This window comes from Miscanthus floridulus, chromosome 19 (genome assembly GCF_019320115.1).
Source record: "Miscanthus floridulus cultivar M001 chromosome 19, ASM1932011v1, whole genome shotgun sequence".
Lineage (NCBI taxonomy): Eukaryota > Viridiplantae > Streptophyta > Magnoliopsida > Poales > Poaceae > Miscanthus > Miscanthus floridulus.
This window is the reverse complement of record NC_089598.1, coordinates 83,741,213-83,761,257: the sequence shown is the minus strand read 5'-3', so window position 1 is coordinate 83,761,257 and position 20,045 is coordinate 83,741,213. Positions and strand designations below refer to the sequence as shown.

The 20,045-nt window shown below is 46.7% G+C and overlaps 1 protein-coding gene across 5 annotated transcripts; it reads right to left on the bottom strand.

Moving 5' to 3' along the window:
• Positions 1-934: 934 nt before the first annotated feature.
• On the bottom strand, positions 935-18,953 carry LOC136529892 (uncharacterized). 5 transcript variants are annotated; one of them, XM_066522941.1, is made up of 3 exons: positions 18,492-18,951; positions 16,817-16,865; positions 935-1,193 (listed from the first exon to the last, which is right to left on the bottom strand). In XM_066522941.1, exons 1-3 carry the CDS (start codon positions 18,803-18,805, stop codon positions 1,176-1,178), a joined length of 381 nt encoding a protein of 126 aa, XP_066379038.1. In that variant the 5' UTR covers positions 18,806-18,951; the 3' UTR covers positions 935-1,175. The 5 variants fall into 5 exon arrangements, with proteins under 5 accessions (XP_066379038.1, XP_066379040.1, XP_066379037.1 ...); XM_066522943.1 differs by lacking the exon at positions 935-1,193 and adding an exon at positions 1,239-2,338 and having other exon boundaries at positions 18,492-18,950; XM_066522940.1 differs by lacking the exon at positions 935-1,193 and adding an exon at positions 9,100-10,342 and having other exon boundaries at positions 18,492-18,953.
• Between the last annotated feature and the right edge of the window lie 1,092 nt (positions 18,954-20,045).

Here is a 20,045-nt window from a genome sequence, read left to right as displayed (position 1 = left end):
TCTTGCCCTTATACTTCTTGTACTTGTATTTCTTGGGCTTGGGGCATTGATGAGCTAGATGACCAAGTTCTCCACAATTATAGCAATCCATCTCGGAGATTGGCTTCCTTCTATTGCTAGTGAAGTACTTCTTCTTCTTGCCGTCAAACTTGACACTGTTCTTGTTGAGCTTCTTAAGCATCTTCGCGGTTCTTCTCACCATGAGAGCAAGACTTGCATCATCAATTTCATCATCACTTAAGCTCTCATGTTCAAATCTTGCTTTGCCCTTCTTCTCTTGGCTAGCCTTGAATGCCAAGTCTTTTTTCTTAGTGGAAGAAGAGCCATCTTATGGTGTGATATGCATATACATCTCATGTGCATTAATCTATCCTAATATTTGAGTTGGTGTAGCGGTGGAAAGATTACTTTGATGAAGTACGATCATAATATGCCCATATTTGTTAATGGGAAGGACACTCAAGATTTTTCTTACAACATTGAAGGGTTGCATTTGTATGAGTCCAAGCCCATTGACTTACTCTACAAGAACATTTAAGCGTGAGTACATCTCATTAACACTTTCTTTATAAAACATCTCAAATGAATTAAGCTTTTTCATAACAAGATGATAGCGTTCCTTACGCTCACTATTGGTTCCCTCATGGAGTGCACAAATATCCGACCATAGTGTATGGCGTCTGTGGTAGAACCGCCTAATTTAATGCATCACAGGAGTGCTTGTCTTCCATTAGACACTAAGCACTCAAGGGAAAACACTAAATTACTCGGTTCCGTCGGGCACACCCCAGGGGAGAACCCGAAAATCTACATTTTTGCCATCAGGATCACAAATGAGAGAATAAAGCTTACATCATTCATAATCATTTCTTACATCACTTTTAATACAACATCAGAGTATAATATTTATTAATATAACAGCGGAATGTAATCATATTATCAGAGTTATGAATAATTTAATTAAACAGCGGAATATAAACATGTGATCAGAGTTACAACGGAAATAAACATCTATTAATGACATGATAAAGTATTGATATATAACTACGACAACAGATTATTAAACTTTCATTTATAAAAGTATTTGGTGAGAGTTATAAATAGCAACTACGATCGCAGCGTAAAGGAAATCCTCTCTGAGCCCACCAGGAGGTATCCACACACAAAGGTCAGCTCTAGCATCCGCCTGTCACCTGCAACAGGGAGAATAAAACCCTGAGTACTCAATTGTACTCAGCAAGACTTACCCGATAGAAGAAAAGAAGACTCCAAGGATATGCAAGGCTATCTGGCTTGTGGGTTTATTGCATTGCAGGAAGCATTACTAAGCGTGCGTCCTTACATTCAATTTTTATTAATAGCCGCATTGGTTTATTAACTAACCATTCTATGTAAGCACCCGTGCTACTTTCAAGCAGGTGCTAAGCAATCAAATTTTCTTTGTCCATCCTCCATCTTTCATCTTTCAGTTCTTAGTACGATGCTAAACCGTAGACAAGCCGTACCGGATCTCCCGGCGATTTGCGAATCAATGCCCCCAGCTGGGTACCCCGAAAACACACGCTCCGCTTGTACCCCAGGCACAAGCAGGACCAACCCATCACTCTCATGTCCCGGGTGTCCAGGTCCTTGTCCAAACTGGGACTCCAAGCCCCCACCCCTGAGTCCCGGACTCAGTGCAGTGCAAGGACCTCCTCCACCAAAAATAAACCCTGACAGTCGGTTCGGAAAGAGCCGGATCCACGACAAAAGAGCAACAAGTCTTCCAAGCGCCCATACACAAGTATGTGCTCAGGATAATAAGTCTGTGACCTGCCTAGAGTCATATGCAACGATCGGTCCTTAACCGACCAGACAAGGAAATACAGTGTAATCAAGCTATGCCCCGCGTCCACAGCGACACAACCTCTTACACCCACCAATACCCAAACCACATCCCTGCCCGGTCACTATTTTCCTTTCCACTATTTTGATATTTTCCAAGTGATAGTAATCCAATAATATATTTCCTATCTCTCGCGAGTGACAGGCAATCACTCGACTTCTACCGGAGTCCTGTAGCATAGCATTCTACACGATCCTGTCATACTAGTAAGACTCATAGGAATAAAGATATATATGCAAGTGAGTTTCATTCAACTCCTTAAAACTTAATGCACAAATATAATTTAAACTGCAGAAAAGTAGGGTTATGCACTGAAGCTTGTTTGGGTAAGATATATTAAAAAGTTAGTGTCTGCATCTTCAGATCATCCACCATCAACTGGATAGAAGGCCCATTGCATCATCTTCGGATTCCCAATCATCCTTCGATTGATCCGTTGATCCATCATCGTACCTATATGGTATACATGCGATGCAATGCAAAGATGTAATTAATCAACTGCAATCGTGACTCGTAAAGTACAATTTACGCCTATCAAGCTAACGGGCTCGTTTTAACGACGACCGTACTTAGGCTACATATACCCATTGTCGGATAAGGCGTATTTCCCAACAATTATTTTAGTTATATAAACCTAAGTTGTTTCTTTATTTTATTCTATCGATTTAATCCTTATTCGGAAAAGGGCCTCATTATCCATCTAGCAAACCAATTATTCTGGAACTACAAAAACTACGGTGAGTACCTAATATTGCTAGGAACCTACTGTAAAAATTTCAGATCCAATAATATTACCAATTTATCACAACAATCCCTATAAGCTTATATTTTACAATATTAAGTATCCCATTTTAATTATATAGATCCTAAAAATATCCTCAAACTATGTTAACGAATTACACTAGTAGGTAGGTTATGATTTTAGGGACTCAACAAAACTGGTTTCACTATTTTTAGACACTTACAAAATTTTATCTCAATTTTACAAGTTAACTAGAAACATATATTAGCAAAACATTAGAAACTGGAAGGCCGGCGGCCACGCCCTATCAGCCCAGCAGCGCAAGAGTAGCCCAGGCGCTGCAATCCTCGGTAGACCGGCCCAGTGCGCGCGCGGCCGATGGCCCAGGCGGGGCGCGCGGCCAACGGCCCAGGCGGGGCGCGCGGCCAACGGCCCAGCGGCCGAGAGCGGGGCAGCGGCCCAGCACAGGTAGCGGCCCAGGTGCAGGTCACAGCGCGGGCGGCCCAGCGGAGGCCGGCGGGCGCGAACGGCCTAGGGCGGGCGCGCGGCCCAGCGCTCAGCAGCGGCCCAGTCGCGTCGCATTTTTTTGTAGAAAACCCCTTCTACGTTTGTTCGGTCGCCCGAACCCGATTTGCACTATTCAAATGAGTCGAGTACTTCACAGAAAACACCCTGCGTATTTCTATTTCTTGGATTTCTCGCCTTCTCACCTTCCTTCTTCCCAGGGACAGAGCACACGGAACAGAGGAACTGAGGAGGCCAGCCGCCGGCCTCGAAAACGGCTCGCCGACGGCGGCGCCGTCGCAGGGCGGCCCACGGAAACATCCACGGCTCCGGCCGCACCCGAGAACAGCAACCGCACGGCCAGGCGAGACCGGTGGAGCGCTCAGCAACGAATGGGATGTCCGCGCCGTCGCGGACGTCGCCCACACGAAGCAAGGCGCCAAGGGGGAGGCGTGGGGCGCCATACGAGACACCTGTGCGGACGCCTCCGCCGTGCGGTCTTCGTGCGCTGAGCGCGCATGCGCAGTCAAGTGACGAGCTCCGGGATGGGGTGTCTGCCACTGGGATGAATAGCCGCGCGGAGCTCGCCTGGGAACCTCCCGCCCTGCGCCTCCGGGACGCCCCTAGAACAGCGCGTTGCGAGGATGACACTATTGGCGGCGAGCAGGCGGACCGAGCCCGGTGCATGGCGGAGCTCCCACGGGACGAACGCACCGCCTCCTACGGCGTGAAGGAGGAGACGTGGAGGCGGGGCGGCCAGGCGAGCGCCCGCATCCCGGCCATGCGCATGGAAAGTGCCTCCATGAGGGCCGCGATGTTGGCGACCTGCAGCTTCTCCTCGAGCTCCTAAATCCAGTGCTGGTGCTCCGCTGGGAGAGACTCCACGGGCTCCTCCTAGATGGAAGCAGCGGCGGCAGGGACGAGTGGCGCGGCGTGGAGCAAGCGGACGCAACGGAGTTGGGAAAGGAAAGGAATAGCACGAGTACACGGTGCTACGTCCCAGGCGTGGCGTGGAGCGATTCGGCAGCGAGGACTCGCGCGTGCTCATGGTGCGCCCTGACAGCGGGCGTGGCCACAGCGAGGACGCGCGACGCGGGGGCGGAACGGCTCCACGGCAAAGGGGCGCGGGGAGCGAATGAGAGGTGAGGTCGCGCGCGGCTTCGGGGTACTGGGTGGTGAGGCTCGGATGCGGCATAGGACCACGGCGACTGTGGAGATGCGCGCGGACGGGACAGCGGCCGAGGGACGCGGATGCAGTGCGGCTGCAGTCCAGCGCGGCGTGGGTGGCTGGCCATGGCTGGCGCTGGTGCGCGGTCAGCAGGGGAAAAGGGAAAGGGGCGGGACACAGCACGGCGGCGTGGAGCTCTACGGTGGAGCGGCGCTGGGCGTCGGCGGGCACGACCACGGAGGCACGCGTGCGCGAGGGGAACAAGGCAACGGTGGGCTCGATGGTTGGGAGACTGTAGACTTGGTGCGCCTGCGCTATGGCCGAGCGACGGTGGCCAGAAGGCGGAGAAAAGGGAGGGAGAGGGGGACACGAGCATACGAGGCAACTACGGCAGCAGGCCACAGCTTGGAGAATCAATTGGCGATAGAGACAAACACAGCAGAGCAGGACATGGAGGATTAGGCCTTCACTCGATGGAGAACACAGGGCACTGCAGAGATACATTATGCCGATAGGGAGGTGACCCGGCCTCAGTTGCACTGAGCGCACGGGACATGAAATCGAGAGGACACGGCAGGTAGGGACAAGCTGAGCCAGGCAAGGAGACGCGAGCGGTCTCAGCCAACTCCATCAAAACAAGATCAGCGCGGCGAAATTGACACGGGTTGACTCAGAAACAGGACCACGTGCTTCTGACTCAGGCACTCTTATATATATATATAGTCGTAACAACACTTTGCTTTGAAGCATGTTCATCCGTCGTAACTTTTACACGGTTTACTAATTTACGCAAGCTTCGCTTATCGCTTCCCGTATATTTTAAATCAAAATTTCAAAAACTCGTTTCGAAAGTTTTACTGAGGCCTAAATCATGGCGCTAAAACGGATCGTAACACCAGGGTGTTACATTGTCCTTGTGGTTCCGCACACGGTTAAAAACATCTTTACAAAGGCCTCTAAAGATGGTGTTTCTAGCCTTTGCATTCCATTTCTCGTAATTAACTTCATCGCCTTGAAGGTGTGTGGGGTCCTTAGGTTTTGGAAAGCCTTGTGAAGCGGCTCTAAGAATTCCAACATCTAAAGCTTCTATATAAGCCTCCATGCGGATTTTCCAATAAGGAAACTCATCTCCCTCAAAGATAGGAGGAGGTCTATCCTTGTGGGACATCTTTCTCTAGGCAGTTAAGCCTAATTTAGCGAGCACGAGGCTCTAATACCAATTGAAAGGAACAATATGCCCAAGAGGGGGGTGAATTGGGCTAATTCTAAAATTCTTTGCAATAATTAAACCCTACACTTAGCCCACTTCACCCCTTGTGCCTAGAATGTATTTCTATCGTTCTACCGCACAAAAAGTTTTGCACCCTAGGTTCCAATCCTACTATAGCATGGCAATTCTAGGAATGTAAATATAAAAAATGAATTGCTCAAAGTAAAGAGAGAGAAAGGAACACGATGATGTTTTCCCGAGGTATCAGAGAGTCGTCACTCCCCACTAGTCCTCGTTAGAGCACCCGCGCAAGGGTGTAGCTCCCCCTTGATCTGTGCAGGGATCAAGTGCTCTCTACGGGTTGATTCTTCGACACTCCGTCGCGGTGAATCGCCCACAACCGCTCACAACTTGAGTTGGGTCATCCACAAACTCCGCGGATGATCACTAAACTCTCAATCACCACCGAGCCACCTAGGTGATGGCGATCACCAAGAGTAACAAGCACAAACTCTCACTTGACCACGATAAGCCTAATGAGAAGGGTTGATGCACACTTGCTACTCTCCTTGCACTAATGAGGCCTTAATTTTGGATTCTTAAATCTCAATTACCTCACTAGGCTCTTGCTCTCCTTTGCACTCTCAAGGGTGTTTCTCAACTGAATAAATGGACAAGAGACCTCCCTTGGACGAGTGGAGTAAGTATTTATACCCCTCATTCAAAACATAACGTTTGAAGGCTGAGTCATCACGCCACGGGGTGACCGGATGCTCCGGTCGGTTATCCCTGCCACTGTGTTAGAAAGAGCCGTTAAGTTATGACCGGACTCTAACCTACGTCCGGTCATCACTGACCGGACGCGTCCGGTCATAAAAAATACTCTCTGGAACCTTACTGATGTTGACCAGACGCTGACACCCAGAATCCGGTCACTTCGTTGTTTAGCATTCGGTCAGTTACCAGATCCTGACCAGCGTCCGATCAGCACTGACCGGACGTGTCCGGTCAAGAAAATCCCTCTTTGGAACCTCTCTGGAGTTGACCGGACACAGGCACCCAGCGTCCGGTTACTTTGCACTCAGTGTCCGGTCGCAACCAGACGACTTCAGTTGATCAAATAAACCGACCGGACTCACCCTCCAGCATCCGATCACAACCAGACCAGTGTCCGGTCAGTCATTTGACCATCCATTCACTTCCAACTCGAAATCCTATGTGAATGAAGTTTACTCCAATTGATCTTTTGGCTACCCTGAGTTACCTAGTGCTAGATTTGATAAGTGTGCACCACACCTAACCCACTAGACTCACCTAGATCAAGCTACTAGTCCATCCCCCCTTAATAGTATAGCTAAAGGAAAAACAAAGTCATAAACTACTCTAAGTGTCTTTTCAACTCCAAACGACACTTAAAACTAGTCCATCCTTAACCTTGTCGTCCATCCTTTGAAAACCAAAACGATTTTCATCGACGGGAATGACAACCATGATTGCCCATTCAATTGCTATTACCATGACCTAACTCAAATTGCCTCTGCAAAACACACGTTAGTCATAGTAATCTTGTGTTGTCATTAATCACCGAAACCCAACTAAGGGCCTAGATGCTTTCAGCCCTAAGTGTAAATCTATTTTTTATTTGTTTTAATACGACAATATTTTTGGCCATTTAAAAAAATCTAAAGTTTGTTTTGTAGTTGAGATGCACAAATGTAGTGCATATAAATTATTTTTATATTCGCTCATACAACGTGAGTGTCTCCCAAAAATACTTTTATAATTTAAAAACTATTTAGCACATGTCCCAACACAATCATGTGAGATCTTGTTTTGTAGATAAAATAATAAGAGATATTATGGTGAAAACAAATTACAAATCAGATATATGGTTAATTAGATATTAGGAAGCGATGGCGACGGATGGAGAAGTGATGCCGCTGATGGAAGGATCTCGGACACCGAATCGCTGCTACTGCTACCGCCGCCTCCTCCTCAACCTGCGCCGCCACCGCCCCTCAGCTCCCAAGGACCCGCCCCGCTCGGCCACCCCTCAACTGCGACTCTGTGAGGGAGACGTCAAAGGCAGAATCCGTTTCCAGGATCCTCGGGCCGACCCTGTTCAGGCGATCCGTGCAACGACTCGGACCATATCTACAGCCCAGCCTTTTTACAAGCCAATCCAATCCAATTCGATCATTTTGTTTACATGGCCCATATGCAATCCGTCAAATTAGGCCCGTGAGTTGGGGGGGCCTTTGGCCCCTGGGTTTACAGGGTCCATTCCCAACTGTACATGGAGGAGTCGCTTGTTTTGGAGCTGACTTGAATTGGGAAAAAGCTGACGCATCTTTTTTTTCTTTTGGCTGGAGGACTTCTTGTTGGGCGTCTGGAGGGCTGAGCGGCACCCATGCTAGCAACTGTAGCAGACGCTACTCCCCCATGCCAGCTTTGTGGTCCATCCCAATCGAATCAAGCCAGGCACGCTTTTGTATTGTCCTTTGTTTGCCAAAATGAATCACTGTAATCCAACCATCCACACACCCATGTGTCAATCATCCAAGGCGTGGGTAGCCATCACCCCTTATGGGGCAGCTATATATATATATATATATATATATATATATATATATATATATATATATATACACACACACACACACACGACAGCGCTATTCTACGCCCTATGTGTAGAATACTATTCTACACCATAAGTTAAAACTGTTCAGAAAAAATGATGAGAACTACTGAACTGCGTTCAGTATCAGTCAGTACTACAGGACCACAAAATACTGAAAAATAATGAAACACGACTACTGATCAATATCGAATTTTGTTTAGTATAATATCTTGGTGCTCAATAATATTTTACACCTAGGGTGTAGAATAGTGTGTGTGTCTATATATATATATATATATATATATATATATATATAACTAAAAAATTACAGACCAATCGTTCACCGACAGACGAAACAAACCCACCGCGTAACCCAATCGTTCACAGGCGTGCGATCAATCGCTCGCTAGCTAACCTCTCGAGGCGTGCGATCGAATCACCCCCGTTCGGTGTCTACCCGGCAACCGCCACGATCTCCTCGTTCCACACCTCCCGGCTTCCCTCCCCCAATTAGCGCGATCTCTCCCCCACCAAAATCTGCGATCTCTCGGTTCTCCGTCTCCCGGCTCGCTCCCCTTCCCCAATCAGTGACCGATAAAAAAGGAAGGGTCATTCTCCACTCGCAAGTCGCAATCCCAACATGTGCCACCCTCGCCGTTGCCCATCGCACACGCTTGCGCCGCCGCCAAGCCGAGAAGGAGAAGGACCGCGCCTGCCGCCGCCGAGGGAGAGACGACGAGGATCTCATCCTCGCCCGACACACGCCCTCCTCTTCACGGCCGCCGGCGAGAGGCCGTCGCAACCCGCTGCCGAGGGAGAGGAGAGGTCCCAGCCGACGGATCGACGGCGGCTCCCTTGCCCCAGCCCAGGCGGCCCCACAACCCCAGCACCGGTGCCCCCGCTCCCAGGCTCCCAGCTCGACCGCCCCATCCCCGGAGACGGACGTCCCGGACCGCCGCGGCCCCAGCGCCTGGTGAGTAGCGCCCCTCTGGCTCTCCCCTCCATTCTCTTCCTATTAGCAAGTTCTCGTCAGGTCACGCAGTTGCCCAGGTAGCCTCCCTGTTCAAGACCTCTCTCTAGATTGTACAACATTCAAAGGTTCAGATTTTGAAGGTAGTTGACTGCGCGACTCGATCTATGTCGTCGTAGTGCGGGCCTGCGCTGCCCATACGAAAAAAAAATTGCTATGTTCAGGCTTCAGAGGTTATCTTTGCACTTTTTTAGCTGTTGACCAATGGTATGTGTTTCTATGTTCAGGCTTCAGAGTTACAGGTAGAACTACCCCTCAATTTGTCTTTTTATTTAGGTCTAAGCTAAGATAGAAATCAGAATGTTATCATTATCCAGATGTTTGAAATGCTTTATAAAATATTTTCCTATTGATATATTTGTCTACAGATTATATGCTATGAAGAAAACTCACTGCAGACTGGTGTAGCAAATTGCCTTCTAGAATCTTGCACGGATAGCAGTTTGCATGACCAGTTTCTAGATGGAAGGTAGCATGTTCATGTGGTTATAGAACAATTTTGTATCTTTGTTTCCACAGGAGAGTAAACTGTCCTGGCCGAAGCTTCCATTGATGCTAGCAAATTTGTTTTTTTTGTTTTACTTTGGTATTTCTTTAGTTCATGCATGTGATGTCCAGGGCAGCTGGAGCATGATTTCCCATCCATAGAGCTTTACATGATTATATAGCGTGGCTTCTTACAGTTTTAGAATTTCTCTTCTAATGAAATAGGCATGCCATCATGCTCTGCATCAATATAGGTTGTGAGCAATTACAACGTGCATTTAGTGATCGAAAGAATCAATATGGGCTCTTCTGTATATGCAGTTATTCATCCTAATTAGTATGCTCATAGTATTAGTAGCAATTGCTGGTGACATGTATTTTGACCTTTGAAAAAATTCAGTAAAGACTCTGGGTAAAAAAATGTCAAACTTGATTATAATCGCCTTGCATTTATTGCATCTTAGGAGTTAACCAGCAGCGAGTTGTGTCCATCCCATAAGGTACTCTTTATGCAAGAACAAAAAACATAATACCTACTGATTTTTCTTTATACAAAATAAAAGGACAGATATTCTATGGTCTCACTTATCTTTGAAGATTGGAGCAGTATTTACTCTGACTTCATTTTAGCTTGCGATGACATATCCTGGAGCTAGCTCTCTAATACTCCTTGAGCCAAACTTGATTTTGCCATTGTCTGAAAAACAGCTATAGTTTGGACTTGGACATCTCTAAATTTAGGTGTTCTCGTGCAATAAAATATAGATCAGTTGCTTGTGTAATAAATAATTTAAGCGTTGTACTTTTCTTGGATGCCAACCTGAAAAAAATCAAGTACCTTAAACAATCTAAGTGTTGCACTTTTCTTGACAACCCCAATCTAGTGAAATCATAAGCTAGATGTGAACTAAAGCGCATCAGCCACTGCATATGGTATGCTCCTCTAGACGTGAGGACAGCTAGCTGCTGTTGTGTATAAAATTTTGGGCACAATAACAGCTTACATGCTTGTGAATTACCATTAAGTTAAATGGCCCACTTTTGGGCACAATGGCAGCTTACTCCTAATCCTTATATCTGAGCTATGATAGATACATCTGTCAAGCATAATAAAGATAGTCCTAAAATTCACTGCTCTAATTGTTTGAAGTGCAGACCAGTATCCTTCAGATCAGACCTTCACCTATCCCGGTGTCATCGGACGCAATTAGCAAAAAAGATATTATTAGCTTAATAAGAATCACATTGGGTGATCAATGCTTGAGGCCAAATACATGTGTAGAGCCTGGAACATTGGGCGCGACGGGCGGGCGCGGCAGGTGGCTGGCGTGCGTGGCCGGCGGGCAGGGTGGTGGCGTGGCGCGGCTGGACTGGGCCGCGGGCCTATATTTGCCTCTGCCGCGCCCTGGCGAGTGGCGCGTCACTGCCGCGCCTTGATGCGTGGCGCGTCACAGCCGCGCCCTGATCGGTGGCGCGGCAGAGCTGGCCACGTCACCGATCACCGGTCGCTGCCACGTAGGCTGCCTCGCCGCGCCCCCATGCATGTCGGGGCAGCGTTAATTCGCTGCGCCGTGCGAATAGGCGCAGCCAAAAGTGTTAGATTTGAAAAAAAAAATTAAACAGTGTTAGTTTTAAAATTAATTTAAAAATGTGTTAAAAATAAAAAAAATCCCCGTAGTCGCCACCACCGCCACCTTGTGCTCTCAGGTGACGAGATAACAGTCCTGCCATCGTTGCCTAGACCAAAAATTCAGTCTGCACCCACTCTATTCCTATCCCTATTTAGTGTGTAAGAAAACTAATCTTCCTTAAACAAAGTCGTTGATGAATCAATGTTCTACCAAATTTCTTTAAGCACATGGATAAAAACCTGCACGGTTTGGAAATTTTAGGGGTTCAAAGTTTGCCAAAAAAATTGTAACCAGTGTGCAGTTCAGGGTCTCAGTTTTTGTTGCAACATATAGAAGTTCACGGTCAATGGTCTACGACATATAGAAGTTCAAAGTCTGGTCAATTTGATCTCAAACTCAGTTGAGTTATGAAATGTGATACCCATTTGATATAACTGAAGTTGTTACTCTGTGCATGACTGTACGAGCCATTGAGCCTTCTTGCTACTCTATCCATCCAGGTTGTTGAAGCAGGATTGCATAGCTTTGTGGGAATGCATATCTTATGAAAAGGCAAGTACCCTATCTATTTTCCTTTATACAATAAAATATTTAACCAAGGAATGTAAATTACTTTCAGCCGGCAGTAATACATCACTTGCAGTATTGTTGCAGACATCATTTGTAGCATGCCTCCATAAAAATTTTCATCATGGGAATTAGTTGTTGCTGCTATAGGCTACCTACTGAGCTATGACTTGTTCTGTGATGATCTAAGTGTCTTGTTCACATGGTTGGAGTTTTGCTCTTTACTTTCCTTGAACTTATCAGCCGGCTTAATAGCTAGAATCTACAGTATTTTCCTCTCACAACAAAACAGCTTCAGCCAGCTTTAATACCAGCCGAACAGACCCTGTACTACTTCTGTTAATGTGTGAGACCATGTACTTAGGTTCTCTTAATCTCTATTAATCAGATGATCATCATGGTTATCAAATAGGCATGACGCTTCAGCTTATGATTTCATGTTTGACTTCTTAAAATTGAACTGCTGAACTGCACTTGTACTGTTAGTACACTTTTCTGACACATTGTTGGTGTTTGATTTTGCATTCAGTTAGCTACATTACACTCAACAAAAATAAATGACCAACCATAAGTATATTCATGTTCTGCAACCTGTCACTGTCATTTCAACCAATGGTCTGCTTTTAGAATGTTTGATATATTATGATATGTTGTCTTCCTTTGGCTCTCCTGTTTACTTTTACTTTCTGCCAGGAGAGGTCTATACATCTCTGTATTAGTTTGAAATTGATATCACACTTCCTATCCAATATCTTGCCTCCAGTCAGCAAAGTTAGTTGAACTAAAAAAATTAAGTGGTTCTATTTTCTTTCAAGAGTGAGTCTCTGACACCCCACTTACATTTGTAGAGTTGCTTCTACAAGAATCAGACTACCGATTTGTGTGAGTTTCTCAGTTTGGTGTGTTTGTTTTGTAATTTTCAGGTAAAAAGTGCTACTGCTGCTCAATATTAAACAAGGAAGTTTTCACTTTGTTGTTGGCTACAGAACATCCATTGGTTGGATTCCGGTTCAGCCTTGTAATTCTAAGCATTTTGGATTGATAGGAGGCATTGCCATGACTTGTATGGGCTGTGTCTATGATTTTGGGCTGTACATATATGATTTTTGTCTTCTAGTTTGTGAATATTGTTCTTCCAAATGTGTGGGTTGTACGTATATGAAATTGACTTCAAATGGGTTGTCATGTAAAATGGGCTAGATCTGTGAAGATTGTGGTGTAAAATGGGTTTTGAAAAAAAAACTTTGAATTGGATTTGGTCCAAAGCTGAAATGGGCATGCTGGGCTAACGTATGTGCCATGTCATTTGCCACGTCCCATCACACATGTCGCTATCCTAGGCCTTGTTTAGATTGCAAGTTTTTTCACTCTCTCTATCACATCAAATCTTTGGACACATATATGGAGTATTAAATGTAGATAAAAAAATAACTAATTACACAGTTTGATTATAAATTACGAGACGAATCTTTTGAGCCTAGTTAGGCCATGATTGGACAATAATTGTCAAATACAAACGAAAGTGCTACAGTGCCAAATACTGATTCCTAACCTCAAACTAAACAAGGCCCTATTCAATATGTTATGATACATCCAGTGACAATTATAGTCGTCATAGGTTAGTGATGAGAGCATAGTTGTCACTGGATCCATGACAATATGTTTTTTTGTCATAGAAGGTGGTTAGTGCACCTCCTGTGACGATAGTCACTTTATCACTGTATCCAGTTTGTGACAGGAGAAAGGTTGTTGTCGTCATAATTTGATTGTCACATAAGCCCAGATTTCTTATAGTGTGGAGAAGTGCGTATCCGCTGTTACGAAACGGTGCCTGTCTGCCAACAGACATCTATTCAACAGATGATCTCATCCGTACAAGCAAGCAGTTAAGATTAGAGATTAGATTAGCAGCTAACTTTCCCGAACAGTCACGTCCGTACGACGTCCGTACAGCGTGGCCCTTCACTTGTATATATATCTAAGAGATCAATGAAATCAATGGTTGTTCCCAAATCTTGTTCATTTTCATTCACTTTCAACACATAGTCAACACTGCTCTAATGGACAAGAGAATAGAGAACGACGACGCAGAGGCGACGAAGGCCTCTGAACCCACCGGTAAGCATGACGAAGATTGACTTACCATCGCGTGTTGTTCGTCAACTGTTCTTCGCCCTTCGCCGCGTCGGTGGAGTTCGCCGTGGCCCGATCCGCCACCACGGCCACCATGGACAACGCCGCAGCGTCTTCGAGCGCCTTGGGCCTCGTGTTCGCCGCGACAGTGCCCATGGTCATGGCCATGGTCCTTTCGGCCGCATCTTCGACTCCGCTGTTCGTGGCCTCCGTTCCAATACGGTGCCTCGCCGCCGATGGATTCATGTTCGTGGCCGCCATGCTTCTCTTCCGCGCGCTGCAGAGCCAGCCACCATCTCCTCGCCTTGGCTTGGACGGTGCCGGCCCCAGCAACGCTGCGCCACCAGTCCAGGAACCCCCGGCGCCACCAGTCGTTGAAGCCCCGGCGCCGTCCGTTGACGAAGTGGTTGCCGAGCCCATCGCCGTCCCCGCGTACATCCCAATGGAGCCGATGTCGCCGGCACTGTCACCGCCTCGCTTCTGGTGCGACTTCTGCAAGGAGTTCACCTCGATCCCGCACACGCTCGAGTACTCGTACTCGCTGCCGACGCCCACACCAGCCTCTCCGACTCCAGTGGCGACAGGCAACGACGTTTCCCCGCTCGATCCGTGGTTTCTGAACACGCGGACTGCTCCCGCGCTTGATGCCGCGAAGATTGAGGAAGAGGACGAGGATATGGTGGCTGCCCCCGGCGTCGGCAACCTCTTCAACCCCGGCGGCACGCTCGCGGCCAGCACCGGCGTCCCGCAGTACAGCTTCTTCGACGCGGCCGGCCCCTCGGCTCCTCCTCCGACGGCGACCCTGACACCGGCTTTTTCGCCCGCGACTCGCGCGGAAGCCGCCGCTCGCATGAAGGAGCAAGCACTCCCGGCGGCTCCTCCAACTTCTGCTGAGGGCAGCGCCACCTCGCCCCCCACGCTCTGGCGCCTCTTCGGCCGCAGGGTGGCGGCAGTTGACCGGAGCCCCGACATTCGCGCAGGCTCCTGGAACCCGACGGCCCTTGGTCTCCCGAGCGCGGAGGTCCTCAATATGGCGTTGGGTGGTGGCGGCTTCTACTCCCCCGACGAGGGGGAGTCTTCCTCGACTTGAAGATGGCCAGCACGGGCGACGCAGGGGAGAGGAGCGGCGAGGTGATTTTTGCGGCGGCAGCGTCAACCAGTCAAGCGACGGCGGTGGTTCCTGGCTTTTGTGACTGCTGGAAACCCTAACCGCCCGACCAGGCCTTTCATGGCCCATGCAAATGGGCCGACGGCCCAAGGCTTGTGCCCTGCCCCTCCATCCACTCCCTATATAGTTCTTTTAAAAATCTCATGTGATCTTTTAAAAATATAGTTCTTTCCGTAATCCTATATTTAAATTTTCGGTTAAATTGTTTAGCTGCAAAATATTCTTTATAAATCTGGAAAAAATCATCTAAATTTAGGGTTCAAAAAGTAGCATTTTAGGTAAAATCCAAAGTTTTTTTAACAAAGGACATGCGCAATATCTTTTGCCTATACTATCTCTTTAGCTTACTACCATCACAGCTTAAAGGAAAAGCTCTGACACATACAAGTAGGAGATGTGCAAAGACACCCAACTCAAAGAGGCACTTTCCAATGTAACTGAACTGACATGCAGTTTTTGCTACATAGATGACATGGACTTTCACAAAAGAAATGATTTAAGGAATCGAGCGACCGAGAAAACAGAAGACAAGAAGACAATAGTACGTGGGAAGCAAACAAAATTAAAAGCCAATATATGGAGAGAAAAAAATGTCACTTTTACCTCCCTAGACTACTATCACTATGTCATCTGATTTCTCTCTTTACAATTCAAAACCAGACATCTTACCCTTCATCTATCAAAATGAAGTATTTTGTCATGTATTCCCTACATGTGCTTAGGTAAATCCAAAAGTTTCTTAACAAGGCACATGCTTAAAATTAAGTTTTAGTTTGAAATTAAGCTTAAAATCACCTGCAAGATTCTTCTGAGCACTCATGTGTGCAATACTCGCTGTACCGTTAAAATGAAGTTCTTCCGAGTTCCTCAACCATAAAACTAATAATTTTGGTGTTATATTTAATAATATTTTACTAGTCTAGAGAAGAAGTAATGTTTTTTTTTCTTATTTGCAAGCTATATTTGTTACGAGCGCTCACACTGCAGTTGTAAAACATATTATGTCTGTTTTGGTGTGAGTAATTAAAACAATTATTTTTAGGACTCCATGCATTTTACTAGTGGGGCGAAAATGGTTTGGTTGAGCAGGAGTAAATATGATTCTCTTTCATGAAAAATTACTACTTCATAAACCATAAATTTACATATTTTTAATTTTTAGAGACCTTTTTAGGGCTAAACAGCTTACGTGAAAACTTAAATATAAAGTTATGGAAGAATTTTAATTTGAAAACTATAAAAGCCATAATGCTAAATCCAAGTAGAACAGGTTATGTTTGATTTGTAGCATCTATTTTTAAATTACAATATTTTTTTAGATGTTTAAATACTCTTTTTTTTTGTTCGATAAGAAAGTACCTAAAAATATTTTTTAAAGAAATACCTTTTTTTTTGAGAAATACCTAAAAATAAATTGGTTCAAATGTGACTAGCGCTTCAATTGGCTGGGGAGCAATCTGTTTAAATCCCCAAAATAAAGGTCAACGCTTGCTACGTCAATTGCAGTCGGTGCTATACCTCTAATGCTCTGCCGGTAGACTAAAAACAACTTTTCTTTTGTCTGAAAACAATTTTTGGAGGATCACTGAACCACAGTGCAGAACTAAAAAAGCTCATGCTTCTGTAATGATAGTCACTTGTAAAATTTTCCTTATAGACTGTAGATCCATACCTTCAATTCAATGAAGATGAAGAAAATCCATCTAGCTATTAGCTCCCAGCTTGCAAAATTAAAACAAAGAAAAAAGGTAACATTAGTTTTCTTTGGTGTGCCTAAACTTGATTGAAGAAGGACTAGAGGTAATTCATCTTCAGTCTAGAATGAGAGACATTTTAGTAACATACATAAAACTGAAATAAACACCATAGGAATTCATTAATAAAACTGAAATAAATATCTGTACGATATATAGAGCAGAGCCAGTTGTCTAATTAGGTATTTCACTAATTTGTCATGACCTAAAGGAATTGCAACAGAATATTAAAGAGGTCAAACAGGATTGTTGAGATGATGAAGTGAACGGGGAGCTGTCTAACGCCCTTGGCTAGGCAATATGACAAACACATGGTGCGTGCTAGGCGAGCAGGCCCTCTCACGCAGCACATACATCAATTATAGTGTTATATAATATAGACTAACTTAGTAATTTTACTGGCAGGTAGGAAATATTTCTGAAATAAACTTGATATATGCTTCTATAAAAGAATTAGACTTTGGAATTCCTTTGTTTACACATGAAGAATAGTAAAGCTGATCCTTGTCCATTGTTGACAAGACAACAATATAAACTAATGCTTTTTATTTGGCAGCAAGCCAGCAACTATAATAAGAACTGCACTGTTTGATATAACTGTAAGTATTAACCTGACAATATATCATAAAAAAGATTTCCTACCTATCCTTATTAATCCTTGCTGCTACCAACCAATGAAATGATACAAATGTAAAATATTGAAGCCTATTCAGGCAATAAGCAAGAGAACATTGGAAACAACAGCAGTAACCAACCGTCAGACCTATAATGTAAATTTATAACCAAGCTGACCCTGATGTATCTGACCTCGCATTATAGAAAAACAAAATCTCAAATTTGAAGTATAGGAAATCTAATGTTGAATTGCTTCTTGATTGGTACCAGTACATCTGCTATGAAAACATTTGACATGGCACTGCTAATAATTTGACAGATGAGAGCACCAGAGAAGGTATCAAAATAAGGAGCTGATAAGGTCATACAAATATGGGAACCTTCAATCTAGCAATGCAGTAACAAAAAGAACATGCTCAAATATGTTCTCAAACTTCAATCTAGCAATGCAGTAACAAAAAGAACATGCTCAAGGCATCAATAAACCATGAACATACCATACTTATTATAGTAATCTGACATTAGTAAGTGCCTATGTAGAAATAGAAATCATGCAGGGTACCAGACCTATGATTTGTGGTGCACTGCTTTTACACAATAGACTGAGAACCTTAAAAATAAAAGTTTTAGTTTTCTACATAGGACAAACATAGTGGAGCTCCAATGAAAAAAACAAGGCCAACACAGTATTGCGTATCACTTTGCTTGTACGCTATGTGTACATAGGTACATGATATTAGCAGATGCGCAGAAGGCAGTGGTCAGCGCCGTCACTGGTCCACAGTCCTCCACCATGCCACCACCGTACTCAGCCTCCGGCGGCTTCCTGCCTGGTGCTTTGCACAGATCCAACGGGAGGAGGGACGGATCCGACCATGGAGGCACCGGATCCGACAGATTCGCCGGTGTGGGCCTCCGCCAGCAAGGAAGACTGAGTAGGCAAGCCTTGGGGGAGCAAGAGAGAGAGAGAGAGCGCACCTTAATCTGCGCAGCGACTGGAACGGCGGCTGGCTGGCGGGGCCGGGCTGCTCGCTCGCGCTCGCACCCATCGCCGGAGCCCACCCGCGCGGGGGCGCTGCCGTGCCGGGGGCTACCCTCGCCCGGGTCGCCGGCACCCGCGGCGCCAGCGGTGGCCAGGCGGCAAGGCCAGCGGGACCCGAGCCACGCCCGCCCGCGCGCTCCTCGGCCTCCCGCGGCCAGCCGGGGCGGCGACGGCGACCGGGCTGCTCGCTCGCGCCGGCACCCGCGCCCAGCGCCGCGCTCGCACCCATCGCCGGGGTCCACCCGCGCATGGGGCGCTGCCGGGCTGGGGGCTGCCCTCGCCCGGGTCGCCGGCACCCGCGGCGCCGCACCGTGGGCGCCCTCGCCCCGCGACCACGCCAGTGCGCGGCTCTACCGCCACATCAGGAGGGGACATTTAACTTTTTTTTCCATCCTTGAGGGCACTTTGCCATTTTTATACGCGTACCTACACATTTGTCATCGTAAACAGTAACATTTCTAATTTATTTGCTATTTTTGCTGATATGGCATGCCACGCAGTCAGCGTGGCAGCGCCTCTCCTCCCTCTGCTGCTTCTCTCTCCACTTGCTGACATGTGGGCCCCACTAGTTAGGTTAATCTTCAACCTCTGGCCATTGGGAAGAAACCACCGGTTTCCAGGATGGCCCGCACCGGCTCCGCTCGCCGCGCCGCCGCGCCCGCGCTCGGACGAGCCGTCGCGCTCGCCCGCCCGCACCGGCACCGCTCTCCCGAGCCATCCTTGCTCGCCCACAGCGGAAGCGCCGCCACGCCCGTACTCGGCCACGTCGGCCCCGCTCGGCCGCGCTGCCGCGCTCGCCCGCCTCGGCTCGCCCACGTCGGCTGTGCCACCGCGCCCGCGCCAGCCCTGCTCGCTCGCACTCGAACATGCCATCGCGCCCACCTGCTTGCACCGACACCGGTAGTCCGAGTCGGCCCCGCTTGCCCACGACGACCGCACCACAGCGCCCCGGCCCAGCCCGTTGAAAGGTCCTAATATGGCTAGAGGCGGGGTGAATAGCCTATTTAAAAATCTACAAATCAACTAGAGCAATTTGATTAGTATGACAAATAGCGAAAAACAAACTTGCTCTAGCTCTACAAGGGTTGCAAGCCACCCATCCAACAATTCTAGTTACTATAACCACTAGACATACAATTTACTAAGTCACTACTCACTAAGAGCTCTCACACTTGTTACACTAAAGAGCTCCACTAGATGAACTTAAGCTACAAAGCAAGCTCTTAATTTTAGCTACACTAAAGAGCTTACTATAACTATTTTGCGGGTATGTAAATGAGTAAGTAAGGTGATTATACCGTCACATAGAGGAGTGAACCAATCACAAGATGAATACTAACTTAGTCACCGGGAGAATACCAAAGGGCAAGAGACAACCAATTTTCTCCTGAGGTTCACGTGCTTGCCACCACGCTACGTCCATGTTGTGTCGACCAACACTTGGTGGTTCGACGGCTAAGAGGTGTTGCACGAACCTCGTCCACACAATT

Bases quoted from the DNA above. Each gene is read 5' to 3' on its own strand.
- LOC136529892 (XM_066522939.1), bottom strand. From the start codon at position 18,805: ATGCGCGGGTGGACCCCGGCGATGGGTGCGAGCGCGGCGCTGGGCGCG. The intron at 16,866-18,491 runs GTGCGCTCTCTC...TAATTTTGCAAG, and splicing joins CAGTCGCTGCGCAGATTAAG to CTGGGAGCTAATAGCTAGAT. The intron at 16,602-16,816 runs GTATGGATCTAC...GGATTTAAACAG, and splicing joins TCATCTTCATTGAATTGAAG to ATTGCTCCCCAGCCAATTGA.